Consider the following 14,959-nt stretch of genomic DNA (forward strand, 5'->3'; position numbering starts at 1 on the left):
GTGCTGGCTGCTGGAAGCTGAGAAGTTATTCTTGGGAACACATCGTCCTGCATGAGCCCTGTTTTAATGCTCTTACCCATTGAGCTTCCACTCTTGCCCAGAGCTGGAGACAGGATACTGGGCTAGATGGATCCTTGTTGCTGCCATTATGGTGGTTCTTACTGGAGCTTGAATGAAAACCACCCACCGGGTTGCGTGGGTAGCAGCCGGGAAGGCTGCGTCCTGCAGAGTTAGGAAGACTTGGGCTGGATAGGCTGCAGTTCGGTGATGGCAGTATGTTGCCGTAGAGTGGGCTGGCACTGGGACCCTGGCATAGCGTGATAAGACAAGTACTCTCTTAAGTCCTGGCTTATGCACAGCAGATGGAAATGTCAAATTCTTTGCTGATAACGAGCAGGGTCTGTGATGGAATAATGAAACTTCCCATGGAAGCTGCTTTGGGGGAAGAGCTATACCCCCTTCCCTCCCAGCTTGCTGAGTGGTGGGGAGGCCTCTTGTGGTTTTTACCCAGTCTCTGTGTTGCTTTGTCTTTGCTCTTTTTTTGCATTTCTAAATCCAGCCCGGGGGGGGGGGGGGGGGGGGAGGGAATCTTAGTTGAAGTACATTTGGAGCTTTATGTTACATTTCCCTGTTAGTATGTCTGCTTGCTTACCAAGAAATACATTTTGAGATGCATGTTAATATATAAGCCCAAAATAGGTATTAGATCAATGCAGGCCATTGTATTTCTGTTTTAAAAAATACGCTTGGCTTATGTTTTTACAAACTCCTTTTCAACATAAGTTCTTCTGTTGGAGCTCCGTGGAAATAATTTATGCCTTAATCTTGAAATTGATGGGTGGTATGGGATAGAATAAATACGTAAGTGGGAGAGAAAGGAAACATCTGCCAATTTTAACTTTTGCAAATTATATGGATGCTTGAAAGTATCTGCTAAGTTTATAATACCGTCTGCGCAGGAACGCTTTGCCCTAGTACCAGAGGTCAGAGATCTTCTTGTCCCTGCAGCGTAAATAACCTGACTGAAGAGGAGGGGGAAAGAGAAAGGAAGAGAGAATTCCACACTAGAGTAAACGTGGCATGGAGATTATGGATACCCTGCCAAGAAAGGTGGGGGTTTCCAGCAAGGTGACAAAAGATATTAGCTACCTATCTACATAATCCTGCTGGAGACTGACAGTTCAAGCCATGCAGCTAGGTTTGGGCAGAAACGTACCAGCCACCCCCTCTCCAGCCAGTCTGGGGCTTGCTGGTTCTGGTGGTGGTGAGCGCTGCAGAGTGGTCAAAGCAAGACACGTTGCCTGCCTCAGTGCAGAAATGTGGGGGGATTTTGGCAGCAAAGGAGTGCTTCTGGATAGAAAGGTGTTTCCTTCAGTGTGATAGCTGACACAAAGCAAAATCCTAGGGAATGAAGTTTTTCATTTTGACATCATGGCAGTTTAAGGTAAACTGCAGAGGAGAGTCTAGAGTTTACCCTGGGCTACAAACATGTCAAAAAGATGAACTACCTTGTTTTCATCTGGATTTTACCACGCGTTAGTGAATGCATAGTGAAGGCAGACTTTTTTCTGGCAAAGATAGTACCTTGGGGCAGGTCTACAGCTTGTGTAAATTGTGATGAATTCAGTGATGCTGTCGCGATGTACCCCAGCTGCAAATTCAGCTTAGCGTAGTCATCCGAGGTGGGAGGCGAGTGGTACTAGCACATCTGTGTGGCAGGAGCTGGCACGTTGCTCCCATGCTGGAGAGGTGGTGCAGAGCAGAGCGCCGTGCAGAGCCTGGATAACAGCCCAGAAATGGAAATGGTAATTGTATTATACAAGAGTGTACTTCTGTGAGAGTTCACGTAAGAGCTGGGCAACGGTAGCTGGGAGGAAAAACAGTTAACTGCCATCTGCCTTTTCAGGACAGATCAACCTGAAATAGAGAATGACAATGAATACTGACTTTGTAGCAGTTAATTTGTACTGAAAAGCTCTTTTTTACTGTACAAATATGAGTTGGTATAGGAACTTAAACTATAGAGGAATTTTCGATTTAAGATTTTAAAAATAACTTGTTTTAAATGATAATTTAATAATGTTAAACCATTTTTGTGCTTTCCTTGCATCAATATTTTTAAAAAGTAAATCTAATCTCTTAAAAATGTTCGTTCATATCTTCCTGTGTCTGTCTACCTGATGATAATATTCGATTAGAATTTGTTCACAGACTCTGAATACTCTTTCCTGAAAGAACCTATGTAAAGGGAGAAAACAATACACATCCTGTACTCCACCTTCACAGGCCTCTAGCATACGATGCCACCTTTTGTTTGCAAGAGTTTAAATTTCAAATAAAATCCCAGCATTCTTTTGAAAAAAAAGGAAAGGGCCTCTCCCCTGCTTAGATTGTCAAATCCCAGACTAGCCCGGAATTGAATAGGCCAAGTCAGTGACCTCAGGCAGAAAGAATGTTGGTTATTTACGTAGGGCTTCTGCTATTTTAGCAGCAAACCTTTTCTTCTGAAAGGACAATGTATACTGTTTTGTGTTTATGGCCAAGTAAAAAGCTTGTACATTTGAGATTTGCATCGTAATAGCCTCGTAACTCAATATACAGCATCCTCAAAAATAGCAGAGCAAGGCTGTGTTTTGTTTGCCTGGTGCAGGTCTTTTAGAGGCTTTTACAAAAGTTGTTTGAAAAACCATCCTAAAGGTTCAGCTGCTTATATGTTTGCTTTGGTGGCCTTTTTTCCCCTGGAGTTTTGGTTGCTTACCCCCCCCCCCCCCCAAAAAAAAAAAAAAACCAACCAAAACAAAACACAACAAACCAACCTAAAATTACGCGTGGTTTCTTTATGAGCTATCAGGCCAGTGCTCAAAATATTTTGATGCATCTCAAACTAAGCTGTGCCGGCAGCTTGAAACCAGGAAAATGTGTGAGTGCATCCGTGTGTGTGAGTGTGTAATTCACACACCAAGCATTTTTCCTGAAATAATGGAAGATCTTTACAGGCATTCTGGCCTGGTGGATGAGCCTGCAATTCCAAATGGTTTTTAAAGTGTGCCTTTCTCAATAGATCGTAACCATGAGGAGCTATTGTGTGAGTAAAGCACACATTTAGGATCCAATCCTGCATTCCTTAAAGTCAATGGGAGTCTGAGCGTGAAAGGAATGCAGGATTGGGTCCTGAAACAGGGGAGCAAAATTGTGTGCCAGATTGCTTTGAAAAGAAGAATACAGCACATCCACAGTAGCCACTTTTTAGTGTTTCACATTTCAAACGGCTGGAGTCTGTGAAAAGTGGCTTCTGCCAACATGCAGTATCTTCTATTCAAAGGAATTTGGCATTGATTTTTTTTTTCTTCTATCTTAAAACCCCTGAAAGCCCTAGAAATTCACCCCTCCTTTCACAAAGGCTGAGCAATTGAGCATTGTGAGGAGGGGAGGGGGCAGTGGCAGTGGGGGATGGAAGTTTCCCCAAGCCCAGGGGTTGGGGCACAGTCCTCCTTGCAGCCCCTCCACGCTATGAAGACCCTGCACTGCCCTGGCACCTGCGACACTGGCTGCCGCTTGAACGCCAGGACCCCACCATGGGGAGGTTGTGCTCATGTTGCTCAGTGGTTTTGTGCAAGGCCCCTGTAGGAGACATAGGAGAAAAAATTAATTAACAGTTATCCGGGGGCTAAAGCATTCTCAGTGCTCCCTCTTCTCGAGTGGTCAGAGTGACAGAAACCTTGTGCAAAGAAAACCTCTGTGCAGATAGGCAGCCATAAGCCAGAGGGAGGGATGGAGAACTGCGAGCCCAAACTCAAATGTAAGTAAAGGAGAAATGGTAACAAATAAAGGAAAAGTGTTGGAAGCTTTTGTTTTCTTCTGACACATCTTTAATTCCTGGGCAGGCGAACCTCCTCTACCATGTGAAAGAAAACAGATTTCCTGGGTGAAAATCTGCATCAGTTTTATCTTGAGATGATGGGGGTAGAGGAGGTAGCAGAGGTGGGTTGTTATTACTTATTTTCAATTATTTGTTCCATGTTTGTAAAACTTGATATTTCTTGTGAAGTTTCAGTTCCTGGAATCATCTTAGCTTCCGCTGTTCAGAAATAGTAGTTGTCCGACTTGGGGTTTGTGGAGAACAGCTTGGATTCTGGACGTTTCATTCGCCCTTTAGCTTTTGAGTTATTTTGGTCCTGGTGTCTCGATCATTAAAATACGCACTTGAGAGCACACAGACACTCTTCAGAGGGCAGGTTGCACCTCGCAGGGCAAGAAAAGCTGCAGTGTCTGTGCCAGAGTATAAGGCTGCGGACGGTGGTCCCCACCGTGGTGCCCTATGCTGTCATGTCGGTCCGCAGGCCATCCGGGAGATGGCTTGGGCACAGCTGCCCCTGCGTGGCTTTGGTGACGGGCCCTGCTGCAGCCCACGGGTGGCACGTGGGGTGTGAAAGTGGTTTGGGTGCTGTCTGCATTTGGGAGCATGGGCAGCCCGTGGATGGCCACCGCAGGTGGCTCTGAAGCAGAGCAGCCCCAGACCCGTGCCAGGGGGCTTTTGCAAAACAGAATTACCAGGTTTGGCCGGGTAAAGGTTCTGTTTCCATTTGAGCAGCGATGGAGACTGGTGAGAGGTGAGCAGTGGGCACGCAGATACGTTTGCTCAGCCCAAGCCACCTTGTATCTGGTTTCACTTGTACGGGGCTTTGGGGTGATAGATGGGAATCTTCCTTCCCCACTGTGGTCGCTGGGAAGTATTTGAGCAGATGTGCATTAATCCTGCCGTGTATGTTTATGCGTCGCTTTAGTCTGAGTGCTTTGAGAGGCTGTCGCTTAAGGTGCTAACATGAGACAGGTACCAATGCTGGTGTCACATCAGTCACTGCAGTGGTGTCTGAAGCAGTTAACAAGCAATTAGGTCCATCTTTAACATTTCTAACTAAACCAGATATGCACAGTTCTTTAGTCAGTCAAGCATGAAGAGCCAGGGGCTGCCATGCTCAGAAAGCTGTGTGAGTCATGGACCAAAGACCAAAGCTTCCAGAGTGCAGAGATTCTCATAGTGCCCCGTTCAGTCTTAGAACTGACAATTTGTAAAAATAAGAATTAAGGGGAAGAAATCCCAATGAGAGAGGTAATACGATAATGCCTTTTTCCAGAAAGAGCTGTTGAAGGATGCTGTGTATTTGTGTTGCTGCTGTGAGACAAGCCAGGAGTTTGTGGGTGCCCCTTTCCCAGCTGGAGCAGTGCATGGCCATGCTGGGGGCTGGAGCAAGCAGGGCAGACACCCCCGTCCCACCTGGTCCTGCCGCAGCCTGTGCCTTGCTCGCAGGGGGTCCCAGGGGGTTGTGCCCCCATGGGAGAAGCAGCAGCAGAGCCAAGGGCTGTGCTTGTGTGTCGTCAGACCTACCCAGGCATGTCCCCAGTCAACAGGAATGTCAGGTACTTGAGTAATATTCCATGGCAATAGCTTGGGCTGTTTGGGCTCTTAATTAGCTCTGCTTTAACGAATTTCTTATCTTTAGCAGCGGTACCTACAGCTGAACTCTTTGATTACATTCCATATGGGGAGGTTCTAATTACATTTTCTGACTAACATACAATCCTCTTGTTCCACACAGCTGTAATGTTAGAAATAACAAGGATATTAATTGTATCCTACTTTGTCCCTTCTAACGCCGCAACTTTCCCACACACAGTTACAAGAAGAGGCACATGCATCACAGGACTATCAAGAGAGATACCATGATGGCAACAAGGTGCACTGGTCTATTTTCTTCAGCCTGCTGGTAGTCACAGGGATGCACCAGGCGTTATCTGGAAGGCGAGGCTGGGGCTGCAGCTTTCTCATTATGTCAGAGGGGAGCTGTTTGTTTTTAAGTAGCGTCAGGCACTGAGACAATGCAGGCTTCTCACATGAAGTTGCTTACACTACAATACTAGTAAATCATGATTATTACCCAACAGTTGTGTGTTTTTAATCATCAAAGTACTTAAAATATTATAATAATGCTTGGCACTTTCCAACTTCAAAGCATGCTGCAAACAGTAATTAGGTCTAATAACCATGCTGTGACAGTGAGACATTGCTATCTCTTGGCTTACAAAGGCGAAGAGGGGGGTGTTAGCCCCTGATGTGGTTGCATCATCCCATGCGAGACTAGAGATCTACCACTGAAGGCTGCGACTTGATAAACTCACCTCCCTATAGGCAAATACCCCACTGCCAGCAGCGGCAGGGAGGGCTTGGCAGATGCTTTCCAGGCTAGCGGAGGGGGCAGGAGGTTTTCAGTGCTCTTTTGGAGCACCTCCTCAAGACCGTAAAACCCGGTCTCATTCACATTTTGTTCTATGAGGGCCTGATGCAGCTTTTGAAACAGCATTGGAAAAAGTTTTACCCTATCTTGGCTTCCTGGCTGGTGTGTTTTCACCACCCAGTGAAGTGTTGTGGAGACTGGAGAGAATAGCTGCGGACAGCCTGTGTCAGCTGTGGGTGGGTTTTCCTTTTGCAAGCTGAATCTTTGAGTTGAATCCTCTGCTAAAGCAGCAGCTTTCCCATTCCTTCCTTTCAGTCTGCCACACATAGGAGATAAAAATTGTGCAGGAAGTAATTGCTAGACACATTTAAATACCAGAGACTCATAAACTGGTTAAATGTGAAATCCCGTATTAAAAACCTAGAGCTGATTCTGATTTTATACATTTTTTTAAAAGTTTCAAAAGCCTGCCTTCTTTTGCATGTTTGTCACGTTGGTTGCAAACACCGGTTGAGATTGTTCCTTGGGACACAGTAATTTCTAGCTTGCGTGTTACTGACTGCTAGGTTATCTACATGAATATTTGCACTCTTTGCTGGAGCATTTGCAAGGTCTCTGCCTGCCTCCCACCTGCGGTGGTGGAACCCACTTTTCCTGGCACTTGCTACCCCTCAGATGTGTGGGTGTCAGTCAAGAAATGTAAAACCTACTTGCAACAAGCATTTATTGTCACAGTGAGTGCCTAAGCTTAATTTTCTACAGTAAAACAAGGCTAAAGAGCACTTGGGGAAAAAAGGGTTTCTCTGTGAAAGCTGGTGTTACGTGCCTGCACGCGGGCTGCAGGCTGGGCGGCTTCTGCCCCATCCCATGGTCCCCCTGCGCGTTCCTGGCCGACCTGCTGCTCTTCTGGTCGGGTGTGAAATGGAGCCTCATCCTTGCTGCTGTTCAAAACTGGTCTGACAGGGCAGGCGTGCCAAGGTGGGTATCCAGCAGAAGGAGGGAAGCAGCACAGTGTTTGTGAAACCCCGTACTTGTGAACTCTGCGCTAGGCTGCTCATTATAAGAGCTCATTATAATAATAATGAGCGATCAGCAAGTTGCATCAAGTTTTGTCAGAAACTCTTGACTTTTTTGTTTCAGTATTATGAAAGCAAATAGTAACCCAGGCTCAGCTAGCTATACTCAGTCATTCAAAGGCAAGCCAAGCAGCAGGTTCCGTGTACCAGTGGCAGGATGATAATACCTTGTCTAGCTGGCCAGGCACTTCACTCGGCTGGCTAAAGCAACATTAGGGGTTTTTTAATTTGTTCTCTCTGCCTGATTGACAGTAGTAGTTACAGCTACACAGAACAGGCTGGTGCTGTGCAGGCCCCCCAGTTACTCCAGGACCTTGGAGGGTGAAACCACCTTGTCCAGTACATCAAGCTAGGGGCAGGTGCCCTAACCTTGAGGTGCTGCGCCACTGCCCTGGGGCTGGGAGGTACCAGCACTGCATCTCCTTGATGCTCTCCTTTGTGTCTCCCTGGCTGCAACTGCCAGCACTTCCCTCTACATTGCAGGTTTCACATGATGCCCAGGCACTCGCAGAGTTTGCTGTGTGACCGTGTTCAGTGCTGTCATTTAGCAAACTCCTCTGGAGGGCAAATGGAACGCCTGGTTTTTGCCCTTATTTCTAAAATGCAGTATGTGGAAGCCAATGTAGCGCAGCTACAGCTGTTTGTGTGATAACTTGCTGTTTCTTGTTTATGATATAATTATTGTACGATCCCCGAATGAAATTCTTCTAAGGTAAAAGGCCTGTCAATCTTATTAATTATTGCTAATAATAGTAATTATCATGTGAGCAAGCTGCTTGCCTGCTTTAAGAGTTTAGGCAAGCCGGTTCCCTAATAGGTGGCTTGGTTTTTTAGCTGTAAAATGGGGAAAATTGTAGTTTTCCTCAGTTTTGAAAGGTGTTGCTCTGCGAGTGCAGTGTAAAATGGAGCTGGTTTTACCACGTCAGCTGTATGGCAGGGGAGGCCAGCTGTCGGTGTTTGGCAGGCGGAGGGGGCTTGCAGAGCGGGGTGTGAGCAGTGAGCAGGGGCTCACATCTGTGCAGTAGCTGAGGTGGGGGCTTGCAGCTTTGCTCTGCTGGGGTGAGGTTAGGTTGTTTCAAGTTGCAGGGCAATCAGCTGCCAAACGCATCTGGTAACATCAGTGCCTTTGAGAGCCAGTCCAAAACACTGGGTTTGCCTTGTTTGCTTTGGGTGGTAGGCTTCCCACTCCTTCCTCCTCTGGGAAAGCTCTGACCCCGTTGGCTTCTGCCGGTGATGCTGGGCTAAGGGAACAACAGGACCAGAACTGGGGGTGTTTCTGTCAACCTTAGCACTGCCAGGCTCTGCACACTGGGATACGAAGCCAGATGTATGGGTCCTCGTGCACCTTCTTGAGCACCTTGGGAGATGCTGATGGCTCCTGGAATTAAGCCGTTCCTTGGAGTTCAGGATTTGTTCGTAATTATCTCCTGCTGATGCTAACCACGATGGGTATGTGGTGAGGGTGATGGCCAGTGCTTCTCCACCTGAAATAAACACAGTGGTTCTGCACTGGCGGTGCATATGAGCAAGGTGGGAGCGCTGCATCAGCTCGTTCAAGGCAAGTCCCTGTTCTGGGTGCAGCCACTTTGTTTCCACCATCTAAAGACAAGCTGTTTATCAAGGCTGGGTCTGGCAGAGCTCAACGTGTCCTTTAAGAAGCCATTCTGGCCTCTTCCCTTTTCTTCCCTCCCTTCCATTTACCTTTCCTTTACCTTTCACTGGAGAGGTTTAAAAATGGCTTGGGTAAGCAGGAGAGAAGATCTAGAGATGGTTTGCTCCTGCATCAGTTCAGAGAGACCCTGTGACCCCCTGATTGCAGTCCCAGCCCCACGCCTTGTTTGTGTAACGTGTAGGATGGACCAATTTTACCGAAGACTCTCAGAGGAGATGGGACCAGTCTCAGTGCATTGCCCATGCTATGCGGCTTCTGGTCCCCACCAGAGCTACCAGGCAGCTGGGAAGACAAACAAGAGCTGACTCCACCTACCAGCAGTATGGAGACAGCAGCCCGTGAGATCGACAGCCCAAGAATGTGCACACAAAAGAAGCATTTCCCTCGGCCACGACAGTAAAACCGCCAGACAACCACATGCAGCATGTGATTTCCCAAAAGCATCAGCCCAGATCCCAACTTCTTTGTGCCACACACTGTTTCCCAGGATCAGATCACAGTGGCAACGTGTAAAAGGCACTTTAAAGCACTGAAAATTAATCATATTTTCCTCAATGTTGTTTATGGAAACCGTGGAGAGCGCTCCTGCCCCCTCTGTGCCTGGCCAGCTGGCTCAGCTCGCCGACCCTCAGAGTCAGGCCCTCTGCAAAGATCAGCGGTGTTTATGGTGCAGCTACTCTGCCTCAGTAGGAGGCATCTAAGCTTGTTCTGTGGAATAAAAGCTTCGGCAGTGACCTGGGAGTAGTCATCTGTTGACCTGTAAATACAGAGCCTCTTGCCCTCTTCCTTGCTCTGTGTCTCTACTAACGGCAGCTGGTACGCAGCCCGTAGTAGGCACCATGCCATCCGCTCGCCAAGGCTGTGCACGGCTTGTGAGAGCGCCCACGTCTTGGGAGCTTCGGTCAGCGGGACCCTGACACAGAGGGGAAACACAGCGAGTCAGGATGAGTGCGGTTTCCCTTCTCCCTCTCTGGTTTTACACTGATAAAATGGCGTTGCCTTCAGTGGAGCAGCTCTGGCGTGAGACAGATCTGATCGGCTGTATCTAAAAACTGGTTGGGCTCGAGCATTTTTGAATTCCTGGGTTTAATCCTTTTTGTTGGGACTCTCTGGAGTCTGTTGTGCATTTCTTAGCTGTAAAGGGAGCCATCAGTTAACGTTGATCACAGGCTTTGTCAGTAAGAGTTCTGCAAGTGCTAATGAAATGGCAGATGTTCAAACCTGAAAATGAAATCTCTTGTTTTCAGTGTGATTTTTCTGCCCTTCCCTCTGTCATGTGTGCATTGTACTGCTTTAGTATTGCAGGCTGTGGGTGTAGCTGCTGTGGCATTGATTAATGTATTAATATTTTTAAAGGTGACAGGGACATCCATATGCAGTATCCCTTGTTTGGTCCTTCAGAGACAAACACACCGCTGATGTTGATTGCAGTGGATATATGCCTGCTGTGATTTCACCTGCTAAGAAAATTGTCTCAATTTACAAATGAGCCTTTCTCCCGAGAACAGTAATTTTTGGGTTTAGATTACAAGTTTTCCAGGAACTGGTATCAGCTGGGCTCCACAACCTGCACTTAGAAATCACGTTAGTTGACAAGGAATTGAAGGCAGGATGGAGCCGAGAGCCCAGCCCTCACCCATGTCTCTGGATGGACCCTCCGGGGGGGAGGGGGGCCAGGAAGGCCCTGCAGGCAGCGCAGCGGGGTGTGCTTTTCACTTTGCATCTTGAACATCGGGTCTGGGGACGCAGCACAAAATCCTGATGGTACCCTACTTTAACAGGGAGAAGACTACGAGGAAAAGCGTTCTACAACGTCAATGGCAAGGTGTACTGTGAAGAAGACTTCCTAGTAAGTAAGATTTCCGGCATTTTTTTATTGGTTTTAAACCAGATTGTTCTTTTATATTGGCTTGTTTGCTTGGAGAGACTGTTTAGTCATCTGGGGCCTCCTGCCAGTACTGGAATTGGGAAGCATTTACCACTAATTCCATAAAGGCAGGATCAGGCCCTTGGTTTGAAGTGGTGGCTATGAAACCAAGTACGTAACTGTCCATAAGCCATCACAAAGTGTAAATTATGAGAATAAACACTGGAGCTGCTCAAGCCTGGGACTTGAATTGCAGCCACAAAGCCTTGCCTGCCAAGCTAGAGCTCAAAGTCAAACATCTGGGGAATACCAATCATAACAAGAGGGGAGACGTTTTTGACTGGAGCACGTCATCGCTGTGTACAATGTTGCTTTGTTGCAGGCACAGTTTTAATCACTGCTGTGCTCCGAGTGATGTGGAGCTGCATTGTGATTAGCTAAAAACTGTTAGCCACGGAGGAGCAACTAATTTTCTCTCCATACGCACAGAGCTTTTATAAACGCTTTAATAGAGACTGAGTCATGAAAAGAAAAATGAAGCTTGTTGCTGAGCTGTGTTGTTCCAAAAATAAAATATTTGTGCAATTAAGGGTGAGGATTGTGCAGTACACAAGAATGATTTGATAAGTGGCAGACCATTTATAATTAAGATTAAGAGGAAGGCATGGCTGGGAATTGAAATTGGAGAGGAATGATACATTTTAGCTTAGAGAATGATGAGTTGGAGAATCAGTATGTTGAATGTATACCACCTTCATTTACTGAAATACCATTCATTTAGAAGCTTGGGTCTTCAGAATGACTTTCTATTTCTAATGAATATATGGCCATGCTTTTTGCAAAGGAATTATTCAAAGTATATCCCACAACGAAAATGTTACTGGCAGTTCGGAGTGTGCAAATGCATTTCTCATCAATGCAATCCATAAAAATTATGGAAATTCCTAAAATATAAGCCATATTTGCCTTCATGGGTTACACCTTTACTCTCAGCCTACCACAGCTGGAGCCTGTTGAAAAGAGCAAATTGTATTTTGTGCAGAAAATAAGGTTTTTGTTATAATTGAAATGGGTTACTGTTTTGCTTGCATTTTTGAGATATTTTTTTTTTCTCCCTTGCTTTTTTCAGCTCGCTCTTTCCTGTGTTTCTGCAGAAGCACAGGGAGAGGGAGGAGAGGTGGAGGGGTTCAAACCTTTGAGATTTTTATTTTTAACTGTGTTGGAATGTACTTTCCGCATGATGAAAACCTTTCATCCAGACTTAATCACATGATTGTTGTTATTAGCTTGTAATTTCAGCATAAACATGAGATTTAAAATCTAAAAATTTCAGTCTTTTGGACAACATTCAGTTTTCGAGGGATGAGGGGGAAACCTCTTTAGTTCTTAGACATGTTCTGTAGTAGGCTTCTGACGGGAGATACTTGCAGTGATTTTCCCAAGAAAATGGAAGTTAAGAACCTGATAGGAATAAACTTTCTGCAAGTTAGGGAACTGTTGGGACATTTAAGGCACAGACTTAGAAGCCCAAACGTCCCCCAGGCGTGTCTTAGCAGATTCCCAGTAGCACAGAGGGATGGGAGAGAAGCAGACTGAGGGGCTCACTGCTGTGTTAAAGTCAGCAAAAGAAATCAAATTCTGACATTGTTCCTGCCTATGTTAAGCCAGCTGCTTCTCAGAAAGTGATTCTGTCTTCTCTCAGCTTACCCTGCAAACATCATAGCAAGAATACTAGGAATTGTCTTGTTTCCCTAATAAAACAAAACAACTTTGCCTAATTTAGAGTTCTGTGGACAGGAAAGCTCAAAAGCTTTTCTCAGGAAAAGGCTGAAAAGTAGCAATTAAAAAGGAGATTATTTTGACTACTTCATATTCCCAGATCTTGCTACCCCACTTGGAAACCCCAGTCCTCTCTGTAAAGAGGTGTAAATCTTAGTGCAGCTTCATGTATGGATTCCCTGCTGAGAGTATGGTAGTGGTACGTGAGGGAAGTTAAAGACTTAGGGGTGGGGGATGTTAAAAGAAAAAAAAAATACTGCTTGAGGGTGAATTAGGCTGATCTTGCACTCTGTCCTCTGACCACTACCATGCAAGCTGTGCAGGCCAAGAAGAGAGCGCCAGCAGAGCTACAGGAGCTGCTATGCATTGTAACGGTCTGTGGAGTTGTCCCATAGCCCTGAATCCACAGGTCTTCCACAGAGGTGTGTGTCCTCCCTCTCTGCAAGCCTCTGCTCTGTGCTGTAGCAGCCACTGTGAGTGCATGCTCCTGCCTTCAACCATTCTTGCACTGGGGGACTTGTCTCTTGGCTCATTGCAGCCTCTTTCTGGCCAGTGAATAGCAGTCAGCAGCAGAGCGGATCACGTTCTGGTCTCGTTCTTAGTTAAGAGCGTAAGAAAAAGATTATTTTAATTTGGGGAGGTAAATGGAGGTAGTTTACCTACGTTATAATTGTATTCCTTCTAAGAAAGTCGTGTCTCTCATTGGTGTTCTTGCTCTTCCTTGGCTTTTGTTTGCCTGGGAACTGATCAGGAGAACTAGATGCTCCTGTAGGTTTGGGAGCCTGGTCACAGCTCTGTGGAGTTGCAACCCCATAGCTTGTGACCAGGTTATTTCCAAATATGGCATAAGCGTAGCAGGAATGGGAAAGCAGAGCAGCTTCAGAAAATTTGGGCAGGAGGTACCGTGCTGTCATGCTGGGGTCACTGGTGGAATGCATGTAGTAACAGCTGGAGGGGCCTGTGTGTACGTGGTTAAGCTTGCAACAGCAGGGTGATGTTTCCATCGGTTCCCAGGGACAGATGTGAGGGGTCGATGTTTGGTTGCGCACAGTCCTGCCAAAGCACAGTGGTCTGAATGAGCCCCTCATTTGCCCTCCCAGCAGGAGGCATGCTGATGGGAAGCAGCTGACTTGCAAATATGATGCAAATGGGGAGCAGGGGTAGAGTGGCCTGAAGCCTTCCTGCTACCTGGAGGAGAGCCTGTCACCTTCCCACCCTCAGAAGGCAGTACCGAGGGCTGCAGTTCTTGCAGAGCTCTGTCCGGCCCCACTGCTAGCTCTGTGTATCCCATTAATTCGTTGCAGGTCCTTCCCTGTCATCTGGGGCATCATACTGGGGAAATCCCGCAGGCCAGGCCAGACACAGGGACTGCAGTAAACAGCACACGAACAGCGATGGGCAGAAAAGCTGAACTCGTTCTCGCTGTAAACTAGTCAACGAAGGAAATTTTAGGGAAGAATAGGTATTATTTATGGGTTTCTTCTTCTTGTAACTGTTAGACTTGAAGCATCTATAGATGTCAGTATTTCAGTTCTCCCGCAATACAGCTGGTTTCTGTGACAGAACAGCTCCTACCAGCGCAGTCTCCAGAGCTGTAGTTGGTGGCTCATACAAGATACTTGGTTCTTTAACTCCCATTCACTCAAGACAGATCAGCTCTTCTCTCCATCAGAGGTGATACATGGAATTCACTGCAGTATTACATATGGTCCTTGAAGCCAAGACCTTGAGAAAAGCCATTATCAGATCCTTATAAATGTTTGGCTCCTGTCTTAAACTCAGGGCTTGCCCTCCTTGGCTAAAGTGCCCCTTTCAAGGTTCAGCACAGCGCTGGTGCCAGCCACTCCAGGGTGTGTCTGTTCCACCCCAGAGGCAGTTGCACTTCAGCACTGAAATGCCGTGTGGCTTCCATTTCTTGAGAGAGCTCAGTTGTCACTTAAAGCATAGTGAGTGCCAGAGAGCTTTGGCTACCAAGTTGTTTCCAAAAGTCGGTCCATAAAATTGTGACACAAGGAGCTGCTAGCATCAAGCATTCAAAATATGGCCCTTTCTTTGAAAAGTGCTTTTGATTCCTGGACGAAAGGTGTTTGAGAAATGTAGATGTTATTCATTATGGGCAATTTCCACTGTGCAGCCATAAAGCTATCCAAAGCACAGATACACCCATCAAAGCCTTTGGCAATAGCTGCAAGGTACATTCTTCTAGCAAATAGTTTTCCCACATGTTTGCTCTTACTGAGGGCACAGATTATCTTTCTCTAAATCAGGCAGCTTATTTTTCTCATTCTTTCCAGGGAAGAAGTGCTAGAAGTTTTTAGACCCACTGGTGGAG

At 46.4% G+C, this 14,959-nt stretch overlaps 1 protein-coding gene across 4 annotated transcripts in view; it reads left to right on the forward strand.

The window, feature by feature from the left end:
• Positions 1-14,959, forward strand: part of LOC119157899 (WT1 interacting protein) — an 87,742-nt gene that overhangs the window by 51,084 nt on the left and 21,699 nt on the right. Inside the window, exons 1-2 of one of the 4 annotated variants that reach the window (XM_037409277.1) lie at positions 7,136-7,142; positions 10,763-10,830. Coding sequence is in view for 1 of the 4 variants with exons in the window: in XM_037409276.1 (XP_037265173.1) it covers positions 10,763-10,830 (68 nt within the window). In the remaining 3 variants the exon portion in view is untranslated. Of the gene's footprint in view, positions 1-7,135; positions 7,143-10,762; positions 10,835-14,959 lie in introns of those variants that run through there. The other 3 variants (XR_005107695.1, XM_037409276.1, XM_037409278.1) reach the window with 3 other exon arrangements.

The sequence above is a fragment of the Falco rusticolus genome, chromosome 15, assembly GCF_015220075.1.
Source record: "Falco rusticolus isolate bFalRus1 chromosome 15, bFalRus1.pri, whole genome shotgun sequence".
NCBI lineage: Eukaryota > Metazoa > Chordata > Aves > Falconiformes > Falconidae > Falco > Falco rusticolus.